This window comes from Anoplopoma fimbria, chromosome 24, assembly GCF_027596085.1.
Source record: "Anoplopoma fimbria isolate UVic2021 breed Golden Eagle Sablefish chromosome 24, Afim_UVic_2022, whole genome shotgun sequence".
NCBI classification, from domain to species: domain Eukaryota; kingdom Metazoa; phylum Chordata; class Actinopteri; order Perciformes; family Anoplopomatidae; genus Anoplopoma; species Anoplopoma fimbria.
In genome coordinates, this window is record NC_072472.1 from 21707491 (window position 1) to 21734383 (window position 26893).

A 26893-nucleotide genomic window follows, 5' to 3' on the forward strand; every position below is an offset into this window, starting at 1 on the left:
TTGCAAAAAAATACAGATAAAAATACAGATAACAAATAAAACAAATAAAGTGTATAAGAAGTGATAGTGACACCTGTGCCTAATGGATACTAAAATAGAAAAAATATATTGAGCATGATGTTGAGAGAGATTTTGTCAATGATAAGATAAGATAAGATAAGATAAGATAAGATAATCCTTTATTAGTCCCGCAGCACTTAAAATTTGCAGGCTTACAGCAGCATAGAGTTAAAGTGCACACAAGAGACATAGTAAAGAAAGACAAGATAAAAATAAAAATAAAAATGAAAAGTAAAAAATAAAAATAAAAAACAAGGATTAGAAATAAGCAATAAAAACAGTAGAAAAACACAATAACTGAAATATAATATTTACAGACAGAAAAAAAAACCTATATTAACTATTATTGCACAGTGATGAAGCAGTGCCAGTAGTAGAAAAGTAGTAGAAAGTTGTATTGCATATATATTAATGATAAATACAGAATATACTTATTACAGTCCTCTCAATACACAAACCTGAATCCTATCCAAAGAGTTCACGCTCTGTCTATTAAGTGGGCTTAATTGGTTCCAGGTGTTTTCACAGGTGCATTCTGGGTAAAAGTGACTGATAATTGAGTGTGGTATTTATTGTTTAGCAAACAACCCGCACAGGCTTTTACATTTTTTTTTTTTAAAGATGCGTCGAATGTAAATAATAAGCCATTGGTTTACAACTTTTACTAAAGGTGCTTCATTAGGAAACAGAGACTGAAACACTGTTTTATTTCAGGTCCTTTTACCTGCGACAGAGACGTTCTCCACACTGTAAAAAGAACCCGTTAGAACGCACTATGTAGTCCCTGGGCTCGTCTAAAAACTTGCTTGGATCGAGAACTTTTTGCAGTGTGCTCCACAGCTCCACCCACACCGTGTCTGACGGATTACAGCTTTTTGAACTCTTCTATGAACACCGAAGGTACGACTTTACTTCAGGATAAACTATCCTATATGAGCTATTATAGCACCATATATTTAACTTATTAAAGCCGTCTCTCTCTGCTGGAGTGGACCGGAGTGTACCGCAGTTTACCGGAGTTTACCGGAGTGGACCGGAGTGTACCGGAGGCTGATGAGTGCCGCCGCTCCGCCGCACACGGCCGCTCAAAGTCACTTCACAGACTTCTGTGAATCCGTAAACTGTGAAGAGAAGACATTATGTCAACATCCACGGAGATAACTTATTAACCCAGAGCTTGCTCACTGTCCAGGATTTAAAAAACCGGCTGCGGTGGAGGTAAGGTTCGTGTTTGTTCGCACTTTATCGGATTATCTTCCTATAATCTGAGTTACTGCCACTTGGCTCAGTAGTGTGTAAAGTGATCAGTTGAGTTACCTGTCTTTACTGTGGTTTTTATTGTTCAATAAATGTGACTGAATGCATTAATACATTCTTTTATTTCCATTCATGTCTTGTGAAGACCCTCTTTAATACATTGAAATGTTGTTATTGTCAGTATCAGTACTGTCTAATGACACCCTACTGTCTCCATACTGCAGGCTGCTGTATGACACATATGACAGATTAAAGGGGCCCAAACACATGATTGGTTTCCATGTGTTTGAATGTTTTATTGACAGTTGTGAAACTGCTTCTGTCTGCTGAACAACTTCAATGACACCTGTTACAGACACAGACAATCAATGTCAATGTTTGGAAGCACACAATAAAGTAGAGACCACCTTGTGATGGGATCCCACCAGCTGACGCCAAATTGGGCCGGGGGGCGTAAAGATCCCAACGCTATCACAGACCGACAGACATATAAACACTTCTTCTGTGATACTCCCTGTTACAGTAGGTGTTCTCCAGGACCACATGTTGCCATCATGACTCACACACACACACACACACACAGACTCACAAGATTGCTGGTATCTGCCTCCGTTTCCCATCATGCATACAACTTCTGGGTAATGAGACTTTGTTTTTCTGGCATGCAAAACTAATGAGGTAGATGGGGGTTCTTTGGTTGATCAAAACATACATACATAGTGGACTGAATGTTTATGTTGAGTTATCGACCTGTCGTGAGTTTCTTGAATTTGTCTACAGCCAAGTGGTGATTTCACCATCTTTTGCAAAGGAAATTAATCAAGCTTTAATCACATTGGTCTGTCCTTTTTGTCCTCCCCAGATCTGATTAGGAGAAGACCTATCTGACTTCCAATTTTCCTCCCTATCAGTACCCGGGCATTGCTGCGGCGCCACTCGCTGCGTGTGTCAGGCCGATATCACCTCCAATAAATCAGGTCTATTCAGAACCAGCAGGTGTTGCCAGGCCAACGGCGTGCGGGGCAGGAGAACAGGGTGTCCATGTTGTATGATGACTTGATGGGTGCGGGTTGGCACAGGGTTCCGGAGAACGCCGGTATTTACTGAAATATACTCAAAAAGCAGCTTTGTTTCCCATCCGTGTCCTAACACCGCTCCCGGGTAATGAACGAGTGCCACTAATGGAAAGTCTATTTTTGACCAAATCCACTGAAAGATTAAGGATACTATTAATGCATGCATATATAAAATTCATGAAGTGAGTGAACGAATGAGGCGACAGTGACCGAGATAAAAGGACTAATAATAGACCCATATGGCAGAGGCTCTGCGGCAATCGGTCGGCTGAGACTTAGCGGATTATATTGCATTATCATTCAATGAGCACATTAATCTAACTTCCGCCGACAACTTTGACGCAGCGAGGGGCCTGCGGCCTTGGAGGCATACTGGCAGTTACCAGGTTACTTCTGGAAGCTGGCAACGGAGGTGAGGAGAGTAGTAAAGTCCTCTCAGGTAAATGCAGGTTCACGAAAGGGAACTGGTCTGAAGCCAGCAAAATGAGAGGCACACCCAAAGCCGACTGTACACAGAACGGAGGCTAAAAGAAACAATAGAAAGAACACATAAATTAATTTAATAGCTCTTTACACCTGAAAGTCCAATCAACAGTACATTTTCTACAGCTGGATGGAAGGAAGGATGCAGATGTGAAAGGTGGATGCATAACTTCCTTACAACCCATACACCGGAGCAATTTCCACAAACAATATCGAACTTATGCCTCTGCTAATGCATATTTCCTTCTGGTAAATGCGGGTTCATAAAGACTCATGTTCATTGAGGTCAAAAGTGTCTGTGTCTAGCGTTCTCAGAGCTGTCTGTGTGTGGTTGCTCGCTGTGGTTTGACTGTAAATAGAACTTGTGTTGGAAGACGTCCATTCAAAGACACGCTAGTTTATGCTGCGCTCGTTTTTTTATTAGCAGATTCCTCCTTATCTGTCAAGTGGTTATGGATCTTTTTTTATGATGTTTTGTGCAGCACTGCCTTAGTTCTTTACGCAGCCTCGCTCCATCGAACCAGGGCAGGGCGATGTGGAAAAAATAAGATATCACGATATTTTTGACCAAATACCTAGATATCGATATTTTAGGATTAGCCGTTGGTGCAGTGATTTTTCTGATACATTTTCATCAGTGTAAAGGCAAATAATAGAACAGTCTGGTAAGTTCAGAAAATCATATATGCGATATTACGATATCCAAAATCTGTTTAGGTTATTGCGGCATGTTTCTTGTATCATACCTTGTATCATGTCCCGATGTGATTGTATCGGCCCAAGTCCGAAGGAACTTTATATCTCCCTGGGTCTTCCTAACAGTGTTCTGATTGGCCTGCTGTTCAAGGAAATTGGCTGTGTCTTCATCATTCACCTCCACAAATCGCTCCAGACTCAATATCCTGTTAGCCAAACCAGCAAGAACCTTCTCACCAGCCATCTTGGAGGAGAATGAAAAAATCCAGGAACGATTGCTAAGAGGAATTGAGTAGTGTTGCTATGGACAACTTCAATGGAAGGAGGGCATTGGCTGTTACTTTGCAAGCAGCCTCAGGATTGGCTAATGTAACAGGGCGATACGGATCCTGGTATTTTCATCTATTTTTCTCGTATCGGCCCAGCTCAGAATCCTGTATCGCCCGCCCTGGATTTGAATTGTATGTAAAACAGTGTATGTATCAGCCTCACTTAAATATGTATCATGCTGGGCCAAAAGCTGTGTATAGGGCCATTTTTGCTCTAGTTTGATGATAAAAGACAATATCCAGTCTCACATCCCGATATTAATATAATATCAATATATTGGTCAGACCATATCAAAACCATCTAACTATGATGGCATTAACCCTTATGTCAGACGGAAAGCTGTACCTTGTTTCCCACTAATCCACATTAGAGACCATATCGGCTTTATTCTCGTTAGTCCAGTTTACACCAACTGGGAAAGATAGTTAAATATGGGAAGACAAACTTCCCATAATAATTGCATGAATTTCATTTATGTGAAGTTATTTTCAGTTATCTCTGTCCCGAAGCTTGAATCACGCAGGAATAGAGGAGTGAAGTGTCTCAGCCCTGACTGGGCCTAGTTTACCTCATGATCACTGCAGCTCTGTGACGATGGCACCATTGGGAGAAAGCCACAATGAGACAATAGGGCCGACCTGGCTGGAATATGGCCCCCGTGATTTCAGCTCCAGTTGGCCCTTGTTTTGAGGATGGGGTCAGGAAGTGAATGCTGGGAATCTGCCAACTCCTTTGAACCTGGGAGGAGGCTCCCTCAGGCCTGGGAGTTCCCATATAATAACCAGTCAACAGTGAAAGGATGCAGATCTGAAAGGTGGATGCATAACAATCGCCTCAATTTTAGCAGTTTCTGTCTGACAGTAAAAAAGAGATGTTTAAAGACAAGTACAAGTACACCATTCTGATTAGACATTGTATTGACTTATATTTTTAAGTAATACAGTATACTAATAGTAATACAGTAATGGTCCTAAATATTTCATTTGAGAACCTTGATAGAATATACTGTATGAAGGGAAAAGCCCAGATTGCTGATTGGGACCAGTATCTGATATTTTCATGCATCTTCAAACTACTTATGAACTTTTTTTCCAATGAATCTGATTGTGAGTCAGGTTTGTTTCACTGTTTGTCTTTTTGAATATCTGAAAATCTTGAAGTGACATGGAAACAGAGTGTTGGCGTTACACAGACACAGCCAGACAGATTTAGCCCGGTCCACCTGTCATGTAGTGATTTCTGTGCTCGGTGATAAGGACAAAGGAGCAGTTTGTTTTGTTAAGGACTGTTGACCAGGAAACACGCCTTATCTGCCTCTATCTGACTGGGACATAGCTGTTCATTGCTGCCTTTTATCAAAAAAGATACACAATAAAATGTTAAACATTTTATTTCAGCTGATTTTTCAGCTGTATTTCGTTTTCTGTCTCGATGACCTCATCCTTACGGTCCGGTCTAGGCAGTTATCCATGGTCATGGCGGGGGTTACATTGGGACCCACAGCAAGAAATGGCTGATTTTATAAGTAGTGTTAGAATCAAATTCCCCACCAGGCCCTCTGCGGTCATCTGTGCTGTATCAAAGCAGTGATGTCATTGAAATAAATGACAAGGCCTTTTTTTTTTTTTTTTTTTTTCACAGTGCTATCATCGATATGACTGCAACCTCAGGGGTGTATGTATGTAAATATTCACAAACAGTGGATAAAAACTTGGGAAATGTCCAGACTGAGTCCAGACACTGACAGTCATGGCACCGTTCGTAAACGAGGCTAGGTAGGCTTTCTTACGTGCACAGTGTGGTGGCAATTTGGCTTTACGACCATCAAGTATCTTTACTTAGCCTTCTTGGCAGAAGTGTCAGCCATTTAACCCAATTATTCACTAAATTAAGACTTAACAAGACAAATAGTCTACAGCCATGACTTGCAGGTCTACGAGGCTTTGGTGTGGACGGCCAATTGTTTCAACGACCCATTATTACGATACCCAAATATTTCGAAAGATTTTGGTCCGATAGTCCGTTATCCCAAAAACAAACGCCTCTTGATCCGAAGGCACATTGATCTGAAAATATAACAAACATGGCTATTTATTCATCTTTATCTTTATGAAGGTGGCTGTTGGCAATGATGTGGAAATATGGAATATACAGGATTATTACATTAATTTAAGGAAGTCACCTGTTTTAGCCTCAACCTTTATCATCATTTGGTCATTTTATGTACTCAATGTTTCGAAACTGTAGCAAACTGTTCGACAGCCCATTATCCAAAAATCAGATGCCATTTTGCCGAAGGCCCATTAATCATAAATACACACTTTCCCAGCAACAGACAGAGGCAAAGTGTAATGCAAATTTACATCATCAGACCGTCCAGATTTTTTGTCCTACTTGTGAGTGCATGACCCATTACTCTGCTTTGTCTTACTTGTTGCCTTCAAGGGTTGGGTTGGTTAGGTTTAGGCATGAGGCGTTTAGGGTAAGAATATAAGGATAAGCCAATGTCGTTGCCATGGTAGGAAAAAATATATTGCAGACGGGTCAGATCTGACTACGTCATTGTGCATAATAACTAGCCATTTGCTACTGTTTGTTGGCTTTCAGTCCAATTGGACATTTTTATGGACTATTGGGGTTTTGGAATAATGGGCTGTTGGAACAATGGCGTGACCCGCTTGGCCACAGCAACTACTATCAGCTGACTGCTCCCTGTGACAATGCTTAAACGCTGATATTTAGGTTATATTTACCAGGTTCACTATCTTTATTGAGCTTGTTAGCATGCTAGCATTTACAAAACATTGAAGGGTATTTACTGATATTTGGTTATAAAACAAAGTATTGGACAGATTTAAGTGTTAGCCTGAAGCTGGTGCGAATGTATCGCACCAGCTTCGGAGATTGCCAAGATACTTTATTGAAATTAGAACCAAACATGTCAATGTCCTGTATGCACTAGAGGAAACGTCAGAAGGGTTCCCCCTCTGGGAACAATGAATTTCTATACAATTTCTTTTTGCATTCCATACAGTATTTATCGACACAAAGAGTCAGAATGGCATTTCCATCTACAGTACAGAGCCATGCTGCAAAAAAATCTAACAAACAAAAGAACCGGTGATACTTTGAAAGTTACATTATCTCAGGAACTGTCACTCACCCAGGGCACCGAGGTTCTATAAACAGAAAGGCCATGATTGCACACATGCCTGCTCAGACTGGGAGCTTGTTCCCAGCGTCCTTTATTTTGAGACTTGATACAAATAACTCGTACTGTAGGTTACATGATCTACTTTTTTGCAATGTCATAAGCTTCTGAAAAATATCTTAAAAAAGTAAATAAAAAAAAAAAAAGACTAATAAGAGTCCCTGAAGGAAGACATGGCACAGCACCGTGTCTTCCAGAGAGCCATAAAAAAAAAAACTTCAGTGCCAAGACATTCTTACCTGCCACCAAGGCAACAAGCTTTTCTCTGAGGCAGAATTAAGTTTGAGGGCAACACAATGATTCCATCTCCAACTCCTTGTGAACGGATCAAGTCATACCCTGATAAATACTGTGTACCTACCAATGCCTATTTCCCACCTTTCAATAGTCATGAATCCCAAAGATGGTAAAGGTTGACTCAGTGACTGTAAACCATATACCATATTATTATGTCAGTCCCAGACATGACTCACTATTGAAAAGTGTGTTGACTTCCTCCAGGTGTTGTTACTCCCAACAAGAGCCAGGACCGTCAACATGTTCAATGTTTTGTGAACATATACCACGGCAACATGACACGACATGGCGTGTTGATGAAAGATGTCATTGTGCGCACAAAGACTTGAGCTAATGATTTGAAAGCTTGTTCTGCTTGGTAACACTTTGATCTTCTCCAGGGTTCCCAGACCTGTGTGGGATGTTAACGGACTGGTGGCGCGTTGAGGCTGAAGGAGCATGGTGAAACACCAACCCTTGCAGGTCTATGAGAAACAGGTCTTTGTGTCCTTCGTCACTGGGATCTATGGTTGCCGCTGGAAGCGCTACCAGCGTTCCCAAGAGGACAGCTCCAGGGTAAGACTGATGATTAAGTATGGATATCATGATATTATATAAGAATTCTAATATGATTTGCCTGCTATACTGATGAACTATTTTCTCTTGCTGTCAGAACCTCATTGTAGTACTGTAGATGTTGTATTGCAGATGAGTGATCTAAAATTGGCATTTAAGTGTTCTTCAAATCATCAATCTTTGATTAAAGCTGGTTTCTTTTAGGGTAAGCTATTTTAGTACCAATACAATACTCATTTCGATACCTTTCTTTGAGAATGGTCTAGGTGTTTTTCTGCCAATCCCAATCCCATTCCATTGAACGAAAGAACACAAAGGTCTCAAATGTTAAACATTGGATTTCTGCTCTTTTGGTAGTGGTTAACTACATATCTCCACCTCAAACCCCTACACCAAGCTAGCACGTCCCGCACCATTCCGAGCCTTAACTGGGAACCCATTGGCTATCTGTCTCAGATCAATTTTGCCTCTGGGGACAATGACCCATATTTTGGGTGTAGCCAGGGCCAAGACTTCCTCATCTGTGTACCGGTCATTGTTTCCAGTCCTATTTGCAACTGGAAATGCGTGAATGGAGTTGTACTGGAGACACAACGTCCATGACCGTATTTTTCCACATTAGTCAATTAGCCTAGCTAATAGCCCATGGGTTCCCATGATTGAATTGGGGCCAATTATTTAGACCTCTTTGGCTCTCCACACAGAATATTTACCTGTATGCCACCAAATCTACCCGTGATTGGTCTCTACTACTCAGAAAACAAACCGAAACCAGAACGCTTCCGATGCTGAGATCTTGTCCTGTTGCCTCCAGATTCTGCATTCAATTGCAAATATCTGTGTATTGAGATTAGTCCTGAAGTGATTCAGTCTCTACACAGGAAGTAGACAAAGAAACCGTGTCATCCTTCAGCTGCTGATCAGACTTAGGCTGTCGTAGCTGTGGTAAGCATGAAGAGTGTTGTTATTTAGATGATCATAGGTGCTTAAGACACAGTATTTACAGTGCATCTGCAAAATGCTAGTACTGTTGTAGCTGTTACCTGGCTTTCAACTCATTCATTACAGAGAGTTGAAACAAAAGTAGCTGCATGAGTTAAATGTAAGTTTCAGTCCTCTAGGTTGTTATAGGAAAAAGAAACATGATATGACACGCTAACTGAGACTGTGTTTACATCTATGATTGAGCTTAGGTACAGTTTAAACGGATATCCTTATCTCTACTTTTACGTATGCTACATATATGCATGTATCTAGTACATTTATGTAAGGAAAGTAGATTGAGTGCGGCCATTATCTTACTGTACATAATGTACAGCAAAGAAAACAGATTGGCTATAACGAGACAACACAATCCTGCTGACACTGCGCTGTAACCTGATCGCACCTCCGGAATAAATGAGCTTTTTTTCATTTTGTGGTTCCAAAGGCCAGAAAATAGGTCAGTCTTTGTGAAAGACAATGCAAAACAGTAACCCAAAGTGCAACATGCATTCAGTAATTTTGATTATGGCAAAAGGGGGCTCCCTTTGTGCCTCTGGAAATAAAAGCCTATTGATTTAGAAAATGTTTTTTTATCATAGCAAGGGTTCATAAAGATGTCTGGCAGTGTTAAAGAGTCAAAACTCATTATCATAATTGTCAAAAACACTAAAAACGGATCTCAGCCTAACCTCTTTTTATCTTTCGTCGGTGTTTGTAATAAAGTTAATTAATAAATAGTTAGTTAATAGTTAATTAAACTAATAAATGTGTTAGACATTTAGGGATTATAACACAGTATTTTCCAAGACTAATCCATTAGAAATTGATGTCATCTCAATATTATTTTTTCTTACCGAATTCCTAAGTGACTTGTGGACCAGGCCCTAGTAACTGGGTAAAACGATCCTCACAATGGAGCAAGCAGCAGGAACAGTGCTGTGTTTGGATGTGTAAAGCAAAGCCAGACACCCAGCTGTGTTGGAAAAGCCACTGGGCATCCACGGCCACTACTGCTGGCTGTCGTCTTTATCACAAAGAGCCAGCAGCTCCGCGGTAAATTAGTCCATTTACTGAATGTTTGATGCGGGCACTGATGATGTGATGACTAAAAGGAGAAAATACAAGCGCACAGCTGCCCCTTTCCCCTCTCTGTCTTCATTTATAAAGATTCATGGAGTCACACACACACACACACACACACACACAGTGCTAGCACTGAAGCAGAGAGGTTAGCATTCATGCACTGAAATGCTGTCTGTTTACACTGCAACACATTGATGTGTGGCTGATTGTGTCATTCAGGACAGTCATTTATTAGTAAGGACAGATTATGGCTTCAGTGCTTCTTTTGGTTTCAGACTTAACGGTCTCTTGGAAATAATCTGTATATTAAACCTCTGCTTTTACTTCATGACCATTTAAAGCTGCCTCAATCAATATTTATGTATTAACGCTGGATCATATGACTGCTTTTAAATTGATTAGGTCACCTATAGTGACCAACACTTCAGAGAATTATCAGCCAACTCTGCAGGTTCCCCCTCGCCTTGGTCAAGAGTTTTGAATCCGCCCACTCCATCGAGTTTCAGTTGACTGATTCGTTGGGCATTGTGATTAAAAAACAACAGTGTCTTGGTTGAGAGAGCGATCGAGCCAATCAGCGGCGGGGGCAGGACTAATGCCATTATCAAGTTTTGCACTGTAGATTTTGCCTCTGAACACCTGCCGACATCATGTGCGTTTACACTTCGTTCCACTCCACTGTTAAAACCCAGGCAAAACACACTGCTGCATCCTCATCAGCGGGGCCAGTGAATCCCGCGTCAGCGCCATTACCTTCTGGGTTTGACATGTCATTTATCACCTAAAAATATTTTGCTTCTTTGCGTCAAGATTTCCTCCAGTGGAGGACATGTTCGACTCCCTCTATCTTTCCTTCAACCACCTTCTTGAATAGTTCAGCGTTGTGATATTTGTTCATATCCATAAACCTGTTAATATTCAAGTCCTTCATGATGTTTAGAGTGGGCGTGTTTCTCCTTCCAAACAGAAATGCTTTTTGACACGCATCTCGACTCGAGCTTTGCAAACTGTTGGCTAGTTGGTTTGTGTTCAATGCACAGAGCTGGTCGTAAACAGGAACTAGTCCGTGTGACGCAAACTGCCCTAAAAACCAATACTGAGACAAATATTCTAAATGAGCTGTATACTTGTCCAAAGACTGCTTCTAAGACCCGAATAATATCAACATATCCCACATTTCTTAAAGTCAAAATGCTCCATTTAGAAAAAAAACCTGATTCAGAATATCAAAACAGAACATTTACATGAGTCATAACAAATTTGGAATATTGTCATATTCAGAATAATAGTGGAATATTAGTGTGCATGTAAACGTAGTCAATGTTGTGTCTACAGTTTGTTGTGCTGCCCCCAGGTGGTCAAAAAATGTAATAATGCTAGTTTAAAAAAATATTTGCATATAATAAATAACCCTCCCATGATTTATTTTACGGTCTGTTTTAATCTCTGAACGCCTCAATGTTTCCCTTTCTTTCTGTCCTAGCACACGTCAGATATTTATCCATTCAACATTTTGACGATGTCCTTTATAACATGTCCATTTTAAATGTAACGTAACGTATGCAACATATATTCATACCTCATATTTACATACCTGCATACACCCAGGTGTACTTTCTTTATCAGGGTCTGTGTTCCGCTGACACTGACCTTGTCTGATACAGTCTGTTCTGTACAGTATTAATCAGCAGAGAGGGAGGGAGAGGTTCAAGTCAGCATATAGATCAGGATTTATGAGCGCTGTCTGAAGTTGTGCACCAGCCGTTCTAATTGGAGAGATGGAGAGACCTTTGAAGGCCATGTAGCACTCAGGAGAAAGTGTCAGATATCACGTAGCAACTCTGAAAACGACTTGTACTGCACAGTGAGAGCGGCCTGCTAAGGGTCGGAAAATGTGAAATGGAGGTAACTACCACACTCTGGAGGAGTGGATGAAATGTAGTAAATGTGTTTAGTAAAGAATAGTATAAAAAAAACGTCATGCTGTACTCTACTTACCATCAAACATCTTTTCTCATGTTCTTTTCAAGCACAGATGTACCATTTTGTAGATCCCCTTCGACTAATACGTTTTACTACTTTTTTGTATCAATTTAACCAAAATTATCATTTTTTTTCTCGTATTTAGGCTTTTTATTTGTCGCTTCATTTCCAGAAGGATTTACAATAACACACCGACCCTCTGGAGCAGCTGAGGGAGTTTTGACAGCAGTTACTGAGAGCATGCTTCTCCTCATCACCATTTTTCTTCACTGAGGAGATTTCTCAGTCAGGGATTACTTGCCCTGTTATTCACAACCTTTCTCTGACCTCTCTCGCGACCCTTCCTGAAACTGGAAGCCTAATCTACCAGCCGGCCTCTGGAGGAGGCATAGGTAGAGCAGAATTTCTCATTTTAAATAAAAAAAATGATCTGGAATTTGTTTTATCTCTCTGGGAAGATGAGGGTATAGCAGGGAGTTTTGACAGAAATAACATGAACAACCTGTTATTTTATCTTGGTGTTCAGATGTTTCCCTTCATTGCATGCCCACTTAGAGTGGAAATCACATTTCAGAAAACTTTGCATTAACCAGGGCAGAATGATCAAAGACACATGTTTTGGGAAGTGTTATACTGGAATTGCTGTGTTTCTGTGAATCATTTTGGAGTCCATAAAAGTGGATCATATGGAGGACACTTCCACTGGTGACTCTGGCTCAGTGCCTTAGAGCCAAGTACAGTCACCTGACCTCCAGGTCACCTCTATACCAGTTGAAAACAGCCACTGGTACTTGTTAATTTCCATGTTGTTACCGGCATTCCCTTATCCATATGCAGGACCTCCTGGCAATAAGTGAAACCTTTCACAAGTCTCTCTGTGTGGACTCAACTTCTTCATCAGTGTAGCCATATGCTCTTTACCTGCACACATCTAATTAGCTCCCAGCTTCTTGCCTAAGCAGCTCGAAAAACGGTCGGTCCAGGCACGATGTGGCGCAAAGCTGATCAATGCCCAACAAGATTTGTTGATGGCCTATCATACGTTACACCTCCCCCCACATGGCATTAGCTCCTAATCCTGTTAACTGCTGAAGGGACGAGTCCTTGAGTGCTGCACAAACTCTCCTCTGCACCTTTGGTCCACATGTCATGCCAGTAGACTGTATGGGGGGTTTAAAACCTGGTAACAGAAAACATGTATAAGTAGCTGGAAGGGCACCCGGAGAGCAAAGACCTCCACCAAGGCCATCTCCATAAGTGAAAAATGATGCATCTGCCTGCACCGTGATTTGGACCTCCTCCAAAATTCAATTGCTTGTTTCTTGGCTTATGCTACACCATTCCATCAAATTTCATGGAAATCAGGAGAGTAGTTTTCCATATCTGCTGACAAAGGAACAAACCCACCAAGCCGATAACACATCTACTTGGCGGAGTTAACAACACTCATCATATGCTATTCAAACATCTGTTCTTTTGGCTTTCACTTTGTAATGGAATGCAAGAGCTACAGTCCTCATTGGATGATTCTTTTTGAAAATAGTAGAACTGGGTACACTACTTAGCCCGAAGAAGGGTAAAGTCATCATGACTGAAGAGTCACTGAAAAGAGTTCCACAAAGAAAATCCAAAACATGAGGAAATCCAAGGAAACATCTGATTGAAAAGTGATCTCTTGGAAGTGTAGTGCAAAGACACCATAGTAATGGTCACATTTCATTGTTTACATATCAGCTAAGATTTTACCAAAACATGCAGTAGTCATTTTATTAATATAAGAGGCTGAGAAACAGACCCTGCTGTAGATCCGACCCAATATGACACTACCCTTTGAATACAATTGATACAGTTGATTGATATGACCAATATTTAAGTTGATTGCTACGCCAAAAGTTGCTCTGCATCTTTCTAAAAATTTAAAATAAATCGTGATATTACTGTTTTTTTTTTTTTCTTTACAATTTGGGGGCAGCAGAAACAATCTGCAAACACCACATTGATACGTTGTCACCCCATTAAGTTGTTATGGTTAGCAAGTAGGCCCAATATTCACTCGAATTTAAGCTCTGGCTGTAACAAGTGGCAAAATCCAGTTCTGAAAAGTGAAGCCAAACCCCAAAACTTGCATTCTTTCTAATGTCCATCAGGGGGCGACTCCTCTGGTTGCGCAAAGAAGTCTGATTGTATAGAAGTCTATGAAAAATTGACCCTACTTCTTTATAGTCTCAATCTCTAGTTTTAAGTCTTCTTCAATACAGCATGATGTTCATTTAGTAAATGATGGTCCATTTAGAGTCAAATAGACCATAAAGCAGAGTATGCTTTAGGCCGGGGCTACTTTGCGTTGTCTGTTCTGATTGTTGAATCTTAACTGTTGTTAGTCTCCTGGCTGTTTGTTGCTGAGCGCGTTGGGCAGAACAAAAACCCTTCATGTTCTTATGAAATAGTCTATGTATGAAATAACTGTTGCTTGTGCTTTCCTTCACAGTGGGAGTGTATATGGTTCATCATCTTGTGCAGTTCATTCCTCCTGCTTGTCTTTTGGGCCTACTTCTGGTTGGTGGCTCAAAATGATTTCAACGAGTTCAACTGGTGAGTCCGTTATCCCGCTATGTTACTATAAGCTGTTTGATGAGGATGAAACTAGTTCAGATGATGTTGTGAACAGCAGGGTGCTGACTTTATGGCAGCAGGGCGGCAACCAGACCCCCCAACAGAGGTATTTTGAAACAGTATGGAGAACTAATACCATTGTAATCAAATCAAGGCAAAGTTCTCCTTTTTGACGAGAATAACTTTTACAATCTGCATTGATCAGTCAAACCTCACCTGTTCACACTCCAGGTCAGTGTACAACCGCTCTGGAGAATGGAGGGACGAGACAATCCCCATCCTCGCATCCACCACTGTGGGATTCAGCTACATCACATTCTTATTGGTAACGGTCAAAACCTCTAGAAGTTAGCAAACTTGCTTATTGCTCAGTTACAATAAAACTCACTGAATGCGGCTTCTCTTTCAGATTTTAGCCCTTTTCCATATATCCTTGGGCCAGCAGCTGAACCTCTACTGGGTTCACAAGGTGCTATGATTTACATCCCACATTTATGCCAAGGATTTGCTCCACAAAAATCTGACCTAATCATTGTCTCCGCAGATCGGAGTGTTGGCTACGTTGCTCACCACTATCTCCGGCATCATCTCCGTTGACGACATATGGGGAGATGAGTGGGACATCCTGCTTGTTTCACTGCAGGTTGGTTCACAATCAGAAGGACATGACAATGCAATAACGGATTTTTTTTTTGTTCTTTTGTGTTTTACCTTTGTTAATTTCTCCACTTATTGACTAAAACTACATACAGTGTACACAGTGTAATAGTTAGAGGGAGGTGTAATAAACATAAACATGAGTGCCGATTCCATAAAGCAGCATAAATTAATCCTTTAATTAAAGGTAGATAGTGGGGTGTTTTGTTCCAAAATAGTTCTTGTTAAGCTCAAAATGTCAGCACTTGTAATCATTTGAATGATACTAGGTTTTGTTTTCATTCTTCACAATTTTACTCATCTTTGTTGCTTACTATGTGAACTTGTCTATGTTTTTCTTTTACAAACTTAAAGCAATAGTTTAACATTTTATAAGGCACTTTTTTTGCGTTGTATGAAGTTAGATGAGAAAATTGATACAAATCTCATATCTGTCCATTTAATATGAAGCGACAGCCAGTTAGATTAGATAAGCATAAATATGTGAAGTCACTGCTCCCAGCAAAGAAGTCCTGGCACATAAGTAAAACCACAACTTGGTGAGCTTTATGGGCTTGGGTGGCAGATTATCTTTATTCCTTAATTCGTAACCATGCTGGCTGTTTACCCCCTGCTTTCACTCTTTATGCTTAGCTAAGGTAACCTGCTGCTGGATGTAGTACATTTAAAAGACAGATATGAGAGTGGTATCAATCAGTTTTTTATGGCTAACCAAATATCTCTGTCCAAACTGACATCTTGTTAAAACTAGACTTCAGCTCTTGAATATTGAAAGACTACTGCGTGGTGTAATTGATATGATAACGCTCCCAGCCTACAACAAACATGATCAACAACCTACAGCACACATAGTGTTTGTTCCAAGGAACAGGCACAACTACATTTACTCTATTCCTCCTGTAACACACAAAGACAAACTCTTATCGTCACACATTTACCTATTTCTGACATATGTATTTATTATCTACATGTCCTCAAAGTTGTACTCTGTTGTACTCTCTCTAATAAGTGAACACCAATTAACTGCGGTGTGCTCTATTTGTGTTTTGTTACCAGTCCACAGCACCTTTCCTGCACATTGGAGCCTTGGTGACAGTCACAGCTATCAGCTGGTTGGTGGCTGGATATGTTGTCCGCAGAGAGAGATCCAGTAAGTGTTGACTTGTATTTTAAATGCAATGCTTTTTCATTCTTTTATCAAGACCTTTCTAATGGTACACGTAGACATACACACATATACAGTATATATGGCAATAAAAGAGGTGAAAGAAAATTAATCATCTTTCTTTCTGAGGGTGTTTTTATGGGAATGTGGATCTTTCAGATCAGTTTGAGGAGTGTTCCACATTGTATTAGAGGTGTGTCATTCGGTGACTCGCACTGGTCTGCTCTTGGTTTTCACTCAGTTTCAACACCTCAAAGTCTTGGTCTCGTCTCGGTCTCGATACTCTCTGGTCTTGGTCATGACTTGGTCTCGTTTTAAATGGTCTTTACTACAACACTGATACAGAGTGAGGAGGACTGGTGATGATCTTTTTTATGATCGGATTACAGCTATAGTTTCCGCACGCACCACTACAATGTGCTATCAAGTAAAATGATGTACTATTTTTGAGGAAGGCCCTAACCCTTTCCATAACGACGTTTAAAAAAAAACCTCCCTCCTCCCTCTTAGATTTCCAGGTGATGATGTTGCTGATCTACACGGTCATCCTCCTCGCTGTGTATTTGGCACCGCTCACATTCACCTGCCCCTGCATCATGGACCGCCACAGCCTCAGACCGAGACCAGACCTCATTGGTCGAAGGGGAGCTCCCATGGTGAGTTGGTGCTCTGCCAGACCTCACCGTCTGATCCAGTTCATTGTTCTGTGAGAGAACAGGTCACTGCAGAGGCCTGTCAGCTGTCACCTTTTTAATATGTGCATAATTCTGCTCATGGATCACTTGATATTTATGTTCATACATGACTGAATGTGCATGACTCTGCATTGATATTTCACATAGCAAAGTGGTTTCCAGCTACTGCACACGAGAGGCAACAACACACTGAACTGTCATTCCAAGGCTGGGCAAGCAAATACTGTTCCACATGACTAGCTGCAAACACATGTACAGAGATGTTCAGAGCTGTCCTTTTCCCTCTAAAGGCAGGCACACACACACAAACACACACACACACACACACACACACACACACACACACACACACACACACACACACACAGACACACACACAGTATGTACATTATGTAAACACAAATCGCAAAAAACACCTGGCTTTCTCTGCAATGTACCTCAGCTATGGATGTTTTCCATAAATCAGAGACGTACGTATGTTGTTTTAATGACAAAAAAACATAAAAAAAACAATTCAAAATTATTCAGATACTACTATGTTCAGAGAAGTATAAATGAATACTCACAAATGGGAAACACATATGCAGGCTACTTACATTCTGTCTAGACAGAGATTTGATAGACTTAGACACTATATCAGTCTGATACCTCCTGCTTTAAACAGATGATTGGATAAAGCAACAATAGCATTGAAAACATTTAAGCATGCATAATCAGATATATGGAGATTGATTCATTGGAGCTCTTTTGTTATTTTTGCTGTCTATTGATATTGTAAAAGCTTTGAATGTACTCTGCCTTACAAAGCAGAAAGCAAACATTAAGGTTTTAACACAATACAAGTGGAAAATGCAGCATTTACATGTTGTTGTTTTTTTACATTTCAAAAGAAGTTTTGATACACAGTTCACACTTCTCGATAGGTAATCTGTTTTGCTAGGTATCGATCTGTGTTTACATTCAATATCATAAAATAATTCACAATGTGATACTTAAATGTGTTATTTAAAGCTAACTTAACCTTAACCAAATCTCTGGAGTCAGGAGCTGAGATGGCAGCTACTGCTAATCTACTAAATGACTTACCTTTAGCAAGAGTTTAGCTAGGTTTTTTTTATCAGTTATGATAGGATTAGTCATGTTAAATAACAAATAAACTAACCAAGACGTTTGTTCATCATTTTCAATTACACAAACAACAAGGGAAGTGTAGTCTTGGTTGACTATCTCACAAGCTAGCTTTCACTTGGTAGGCGTTAGCTATCCTGCTTTAGTTGGCTGTTTGTCTTTGGTAATATTAGTTTGTTTCTCTCTCTGCTTTGTAGTTACCTTTAATGTTACACGTTGTTGTCATGGAAATTATATGCTACATTTCTATGGCATAATAATATATAGTTACTGCATTTTGGCTGTGTATGTGTAGTATGGTAGCCCATTGGTAATGCTGATTCTCTCTTTGAAAATGTTAGTTTAAATGCTGACTAAATATTTTTTTATTTTTTTCAAAATAATCTTTTAGATTCTGATTTTCACTTATGATCATTTCTCACAAATATGTTTTCAATAAATAGTGCTGTGTGTAGGATTTAGGGCAATTTATTGGCAAAAATGTATAACCGTATTCATAAATATGTTTTCATTAGTATATTATCAACTGAAACTAAGAATCGTTGTGTTTTCGTTAGCTTAGAATGAGCCCTTCATACACAGAGCGGGTCATCTCCACGGAGTCCACCACACTGCACTGCTCTGATTCTACAGTGGCCCAGAAAGGACATCCAAACACTGGTTCTTAAGAGGGCCTGTCAGGTTTTTATATTACCTGAAGGCTACCGTAGTTCTCCGACACACCTGGAAAGGGAGGATTGAGCGTAGGAGTGTCCATTTGTTTGCAATCTGTGCCCTCATGGCTAGATGCCACTAACATCACACTACTCCTTTAAAAGTTATTTTATAATGCTCTTGTTTCCCCTCTCTGCTCTAGATGGCCCCTGAAAACACCATGGTGTCCTTTAACAGAGCCCTGCAGTATGGAGCCAGCTCCCTGGAGGCAGACGTCACTATCAGGTTATTCACCACACAGCATTTTGAATCCCATGTTATTTATATTAAATTAACTCAGAAGTTCCATATATAGACCGCTGAGATATAGGTTGTTTAGTAGAAACATTGACATTTAATGAGAGAGATGCACATAGATATTGCCATTTGAGGTGGTTATCGGCACCTTGCACCTCTGCTTTTAATGTTTTTTATTGAGCTGCTGTTTTGATGTGAGGTTACAAATATATTTATTTTTACCAAAGTCTATTCTAAATCATAATTATAGTTCTATAGTACAACATTTTTGACCATTTCGTCTCTTCCAGTGTGGACGGGGTTCCTTTCCTTATGCGGGATCGCACGTTGAAACGAACGACAGATGTTCGTAAGGTTTTTCCAGCCAGACAGTATGGTGATGCCTCTTTCTTTAACTGGACTGAGATTCGCTCTCTAAATGCAGGCCAGTGGTTTTTGGAGGTACTGAAATCCACTTCATCACACCTCACACTGATTTGTTCATGCAGATTCCATCATAGCTATAAAATGCATTTTCCCCTTCAATGACCCCCACACCATTCAACATATTTTGTACAAAAAAAAGTCCTTCAGAACTAAAAAAAAATGTGTCCTGGAGGAAATATTCCAATATTGTGCAGGACAATAAATTGTCCTCACGGACTATTTTAGTGAAATTGTGTTTGGGATATGATGCCAGAACATGAAGGAATTTTTGTGACTACAAAATGTAATGACACCTACTGTTCTAAGACAAAAACATGTTAAAAGTTATTAAGCTTCTCCAATAATGAAACCTGCAAACTTTTTTAAGGTTATGGTATAAAATTGCAGAAGTACACTGCACATTTTGAAGATGAGAGTGACCAAATCCTAAGACAACTAGAGAAGTCTCCTCCAGGTGTGTCTCCCTCTCCCCTCCCAAGATATAACCAACTTAATGGATCATAACATATCTACTGAAGCAGCTGTTGATCTCTTGCGAACCCAACAGGCAGGTTAAGAGGAGTGAGAAGTCAGCAGTATGAATCACCGCAACCACGAGGAGTCCTTGTGCCCAAATCTATACTGAAGAATATATTCCATACAGAAAAACATAGTGTATGTATAATCTCTTTGGCTGCCTCTCTGTTGCTTTCATCCTCTTACAGAGTGACCCCTACTGGACAGTAGAAACCCTCACAGCGAGGGACCGCAGCCGAATAGGCAACCAGACGGTCTGCAGTCTGGTGGAAATGCTGCGTCTGGCGGCCAGGGCCAACGGCTCGGCGCTGCTCAACGTCCACCGGCCTCCACCAGAGCACCCACGCCACCGGACCTGGTTCATGGACACGCTGTGGGCTGTGCAGAAAGCAGGGATTTCCCAGAAGAGGGTGAGGACTGTAGGTGCCTCCACAATAATCTTTTGATTGCTTAAAGGCGCTGCTTGTTGTACTGTAGAGTTAAACACATTATCGACTCCCACTGAGATTGGCAGCTGGTACTGTCTTCCAGTGTACTGATTTTTACTTGGTGTGATACTACTGTGGGACATTTGCAGGATTTGTTTTTTGGCGCAAAACAGAGGGTACTGTTCTTTCAGCTGGATTAAAGGCCCAAAGAACATAAATATTCAACCAATACACCAAATAGGAATGGAGTACAAGAAGTAGTCTGGCTGCCAAACAGGGTGCCAGAAATATTCACCATGTCCCTCTTTGTTTACTGTAATTACTGTTTAACCAATGAACACAGTTTGCTAACATCATATTGATATTTTAAATCCACAGTACAATTTCAAAGTAGCACCTTTTTCTTACACCGTAAAAGTGCAACATCTCTGGATATGAGGCACACGCTGCATTCTGTCTGACCAGGGTCTGTCCATGTCATGTGTGTTTGTGCCAGGTGACGTGGACCCCTGACACTGACAGGGGGAGGGTGCGAGGGCTTCAGCAGACCGCAAACGAGAAGCTGTCAGTGGAAGAGATAAGGCAGAGGGGAATAACCAGCCTGACCCTCCACTACAGCAAGGCCAGCCACAAAGACATACAGTAAGAGCTGTAGCTGTAGCTGAGTGGATGTAGAAAAGGTATGGAGGTAATCAAGTATGAGAACAATTTCTTGTCAAATCTGCTTAGCATAAGGGATTTGATATTAAAGGAAATGATGTCGCTCGAGTTGGTTGAGGAAAAAACTGGTAGTGTGTAGTTAGGAAGCTTGTGCTCATGTCTGTTTGGGGCTAGGAGTGCGGGACTACATTAGCCGCCATTAGCATCACACACCTGAATCTCCAACTGGACTGGTCTACGATCGAGTTGCATTGTGGACAATGAAGGCACTAGGTTTTAAAGAAGAAGAAGAAGAATTAATGAATATCTCTGGTTATGCTGCAACAGTTTTATATTTTTCCAAATTGTCCATCATGAATCCGACAATAATGTAGCTGTCCAATGCTTAAATGGTGAAGTAGTATTTTAAAGCACCTCTCTATACTGCCAATGTTAAAACAGTTTTGGCTCCCTTCACTATGTTTCAGGTAGAGGAGGATGACATTTCCCTTTCACCATTTAGTGTTTAACAACATTAGAAATCAATAGAAATACTACTTCACCAATTTAGCATTGCACTGCTACAATATTGTTGGATACTATATATACATTGGTTTATAATGTTGTTAAACTCTGAATGGTGAATGGAAAATATGATCCTCATCTACCTGAAACATAGTGAAAGGAGCCAAAACATAAAATTAAACCCCTTCGTTAATGAGCCCTTTTTACACAGAGATCGCTCAATATCACCATAAAGAAGATCCGCTATTTAGCTGGGTTTGCTGTTTCACGCTGAACCAAACTACGGCGAAAAATGATGCCCCAGTGTGTGATTTTTAGCAAGCATGACATCATTCCGAAAGCAAAAGAGGCATGACGTGTAAGGTAGCGTCCGGCTGTGCCGGTGTGCTGGCTAGTAAAAGGCTAGCTGCCCTGGTTTGAAACAGAAGCGCTCTGCCAAAATGTAATAATTCTCAATTATCTTTCGGTCGTAGGTGCAGTACCGGATATAGCTGTGTCTGGCTCCGGACCAGGACTGCAGTCTGCCTATTATTGCCCCCTGCCCTAAAGCTTACTCAGCTTCATGGTCTATTTACTCTGAATGGACCATTATTTAATAAATGAACATCATGCTGTATTGACTATATACTAGAAACTAGAGACTGAGACCATAAACTCATGTTTACAATGTTTACCGAGGGAATAAATCAAGAGAGGAGTAGAGTCATTTTCTCTTAGACTTCTATACAACCAGAGGAGTCGCCCCCTGCTGGTCAGTAGAGAGAATTAAGGTTTTATGACACCTTCGCATCGTTTTAACCCAGCAGAACCGGAGGTTGCCGCCTGGTTAAAATGCATAACCAACATACTTGTATTCACATGAAGACAGGGATGATTTATAGGTATACTTTGCCGTCATCAGGGACTCTACACACATCACTGTAGGTTTCACAGTGCACGCATTTCTGATACACAAAGCACAGTAAAAGGAGCAGAGGATTGAAAGGGGGACAACCTTTCTTCTCAATGCTGACGTGTATTTTTTCCTTTCCCCAGGGAGTATCTGGCCAATAATGTGAGTGTGACTGTCTACCCAGTGAACGAGGCCTGGCTCTACTCCATCCTGTGGTGTAGCGGGGTGCCTTCTGTGTCCTCCGATGCCCCCCAAGTCCTCCGAAAGGTGCCTTACCCCATCTGGCTCATGGTAAACAGCTCTCCTCTCCCCGTCTCTCATCTGACACCACAAACACACACACACGCACACACACACACACTGACAGACAAGGTCACACAGCGAGACGAGAGGACAGCAGGAGAGAGGACAGAGACTGACGAGAGCCCAGCAAGACTCGAGGGCTAGACGTCAGAGAAATGAGAGGGAGCTCAGCGTGGCGTTAGTGAACAACAGGACCCTGGGAAAAGAGTCTGAGACAAGGGCAGAGATCTGGACTACAAAGCAGCTGTTTGGCCGGCTTTTGTGCTCTCAGGGCCTGAGTGTTAGCAGCTTCAGATGACATGCATGTTAATGGTGACCTCCGGTGGCGTTGACTGAGAACTGCTCTTCTCTTTTTTCCTTCTACAGAGTCAGAGCGCTTACGACTTCATCTGGATCACTTCGGATCTGGTCTCCCTCGCCGTAGTCATTGGGATTTTTGGTTTTCAGAAGTAAGTGCAGTGATCATGCTGAAGATCACAGACGTACATCGACAACTACAGCACACACCGTTCTGTCATTAAAAAACTGATATCGAACAGAAATTTATGGAACACTGATCATATTTACTTCTACACTTTATTAACTTTATAGTACCTCCTTTTAAAAAAAAAAAAGAACAAAAACAAAAGCATGTTTTCTCAAAGATGCACCAGAACTAGTGAGCCCTTACATGTTTTAATGCAGTTTACCATAATGCCTTTTTTCCAGCTGGGAAGATAAACGTTCTTGTTATTGAAAAAAATCACTGAACACACAGTCAACTGCTTTCTTGGAATTATTTGTTTGAAATATATATATATATATATATATTTTTTTTTTACTTAAGTATGCTGCACCTATACAAATATATTAACAGTGGTGTTGTGTTAAAGAGATAGTTTGAATCTTTTGAAATGTGTTTGTATGTGGTTCTTCTCCATAGTCAGTGTATCACTACAGTAGATGGAGTTTGTAGAAACAGACAGGAGTACCAGCACAGAAGCGTGGCAATGTCCTACTGTGGACATATTTAAGAGAATCAATATCAGTTAAAATGTACTTTGTGTGACTTTGGTGTTTTAAGGAATATTCCCAATGTCACACAACAACACAAACAAACTAACCGTTTGAGGCAGCGGTAGACCAGCAGAACAACACTTTAGGTGTTGAAGGTGTTAACACCAGCCTCTGAGTGTGATCAGAACGTCTTCTACAATGATTGTTCATTCTACTCTTTTTCTTAAATTGTTGGTCTTTCTATTCTACTGTCCTACTGTCTTATGTCTTCTGAATGTCTCCTCCTTTCTCCTCCACACTTTTACCTTTCTTTCTCCTCTTTGTCCTCTCTCTCTCTCTTTCTCCTTTGACTTTTGTACTTTGTCCTGTGCTCTGCCTGATCTGCATGCAACCTCTCCTCCGCTGCCCCCCTGGCATCTGTCAGCTATCATATGATCAGGTAACTGCTGCGACTGCCTCAGCCTTTGTTTCTGCCTCCTCGTCTGTCCTACTTGTGCATTTCCTGCCTGACGCCCCAAGGCTGATTCCCTTCCTCTTGTTTATCAATGTGCATCCCATTCAATGTATGTGTATTCCTATTTGAAAGGCCCAGTCTGGGAATAATAATTATTGAATTTCAATGGACTCATTGCCTCTAAGTGCTTGTTACAGTTTGCATTTGTGTGTGCTGTAACAGGTGGAGGATGAGAGGGATGCAGAACTACAACCCGGAGCAGATCATGCTGAGCGCCGTGGCGCGTCGGTCCAGTCGTGAGGTCAACATCATGAAGGAGAAGCTCATATTCTCAGGTGCAGCTTTGACTATGTTCACACCAGGAAGAAAATGTCTCAGGTTGAAACAGCACTGAACAAAACATGTATGAAAATACAGCCATGAGACTTTAAGGTCCTTGACCTGCACACATACATTTAACCATTTTTAATGGAATATATCCGTTATTAACTAGTGTTTACCATTATAAGCAGGGTCCCTCAAAATACACCGACACAATATCAGATTTTCTCTCTTTCGCTATGATTTTGGCCCAAAAATTCATGCTAACGATATTATCGGGATATCTATCAAAGATTTGGAGAGAAAAAAATAATGCCATCAGTCAAATTCATCTTTATCTCTGTTTATTGTGCATTTTGTCTCTTTTTTTGGCAAAAGCATATACTCAAAATACGAGTGTAGAGGTGTGGAGGTGGAGAGAGAGTCTGTAACTGTACAAAAAAAATCTTTTTATTGAGTTCCCTCTAATGAACAGTTAAGCAGTGTAAATGTCTGGGGCTTTTATTGTGAAAGGTAAGAATAGAAGGAGTGTATTTGGTCTTTGCTGCCTTTGTCAAAGTTGAAAGGATTAATAAACTTTGTTATGTTGGTTCGGACTACGGAGCCTCTGTGTTGTTGTCATAGAATGTTTATTAAAAGTGGAGGTAGTCACTGTGACACACAATGTTTACTTAGAAGTAGGGTCATTATCTCAAACACTTCTTTACAACCAGAGGAGTCGCCCCCTGATGGACATTAGAGAGAATGCAGCTTTAAGGCAGTTGAGCATTGGCTTCACTTTTCAGAGCCGGAGGTTACCTCCCCGTTGTTGCAACTTTGGTGTTTTGAATTTGTAAATAATTTCCCGCTCATCATCTTTTTCAGAACTCAACAATGGGCTCAGCAGTACAGAGGAGCTGTGTCTGTATCCTGAGAACGGTTATGCCACATACTCTCATGGAGGCCTCAGTCACTGAACAAACCACACTGCTACAGCTGGACGTCTGATTTCAGAGCTCCACTCACTGCACGTTGTTTTGACGTCAGAAGGAAGAAGGAGCACAGCGAGGAAACTGATCCAGTAGTCAGCTTACACCTGAAGTTATGACGGCGTGGATACCAAATTATATCTAAAGTATTTGGCCTATTGATTCTTTTTTTTTTTTAAATAACACAAGTTCTATGTGATACATGTATTTATGTTATATACTTTTGTATAAACTGTTTTGCCAGTATTTTCATTGAAAATAGTTCACCACTTACCTTTAGCTGTAAAAATTCATTTTCTTGTTTTCAGTGTTATAAAATTGTTCAAAACTCTCCACTGGGACCACATGGCTGAGTACGTATTCATGTCGTCATCACTTCAGGGGTTAGCTGACCGATGAACAAATGTCTCATGAGGAGTCAGATGCTATTTCCTCCAGAACCGAATCCATTGACCTGGTGAACCTGGAATTTGTGTCTCTCAAAATGTTGTTTAAATCTTTCATTAACATTTTTCCCAGAAACATTTTGTGATGTGAGCAGGGATTGGGCCGAAATTTATTTGACTGCCACGAGAAAAAAAATCTGTTAGCTTAAAAGACCTTGAAGCTAATACCGGATGTAATGTTGTTATTTTTATTTTTTTTATTTTATGTATTTCGCTGTTGTTTTATACCAGAAGGAAAGGGAGGTTTAGTGTTCTGTATTATAAACTGATGTAAATATTAGTTGTTTTTATTTTGTTTTTCAATGGTTTGGACTGATCAATTGTATATTTCCGTTTCCATTTCTTACCATTATGACTGATTTCCTCTTTTATGCACGAAAAACAGAATAGAGACTACATGAAAACGTTTTGGGGGCTGTTTGGGGGTATTGTGAGCATATTGTGATGAATATTCGTTTCTGTCATGCCATGATTGATATACTGTATGGTCATATTAGCTATTACATCTTTCACATGACTGCCTTTTTGTTAAATTAATGGACTGGTAGTATAACGTTAAATATTTTTTTGTGTAGTCTTTTAGTAAAATAAAAGGGGTACAAATTTTTTGTTACAGATACACCGCTGCAGCCGCAGACATGTCGGCAGTTCAATAAAAGTGATCTTCTCTCTTTGAAAAATGTGTGGTTTGTCTTTTTTATCAAATGAATCGCAAAGTAAATTTCAAAAATGTAAATAAATATTTGGGGGAAATT

At 40.5% G+C, this 26893-nt stretch overlaps 1 protein-coding gene across 4 annotated transcripts; it reads left to right on the forward strand.

Moving 5' to 3' along the window:
• The first annotated feature begins 598 nt into the window (after positions 1-598).
• Positions 599-26786, forward strand: gdpd5a (glycerophosphodiester phosphodiesterase domain containing 5a). Of its 4 annotated transcripts, XM_054625545.1 has the most exons (17): positions 599-960; positions 1031-1278; positions 7791-7965; positions 14504-14607; positions 14860-14953; positions 15038-15097; positions 15173-15271; positions 16342-16435; positions 16961-17106; positions 19130-19212; positions 19515-19665; positions 20355-20585; positions 21091-21236; positions 22794-22941; positions 23320-23402; positions 24626-24738; positions 25589-26786. In XM_054625545.1, the coding sequence occupies exons 3-17, from the start codon at positions 7849-7851 to the stop codon at positions 25678-25680; spliced, it is 1761 nt and encodes a 586-aa protein (XP_054481520.1). In that variant the 5' UTR covers positions 599-960; positions 1031-1278; positions 7791-7848; the 3' UTR covers positions 25681-26786. The 4 variants fall into 4 exon arrangements, with proteins under 4 accessions (XP_054481520.1, XP_054481519.1, XP_054481523.1 ...); XM_054625544.1 differs by having other exon boundaries at positions 599-1278; XM_054625548.1 differs by having other exon boundaries at positions 599-1278; positions 20355-20576.
• The last annotated feature ends 107 nt before the right edge of the window (positions 26787-26893 follow it).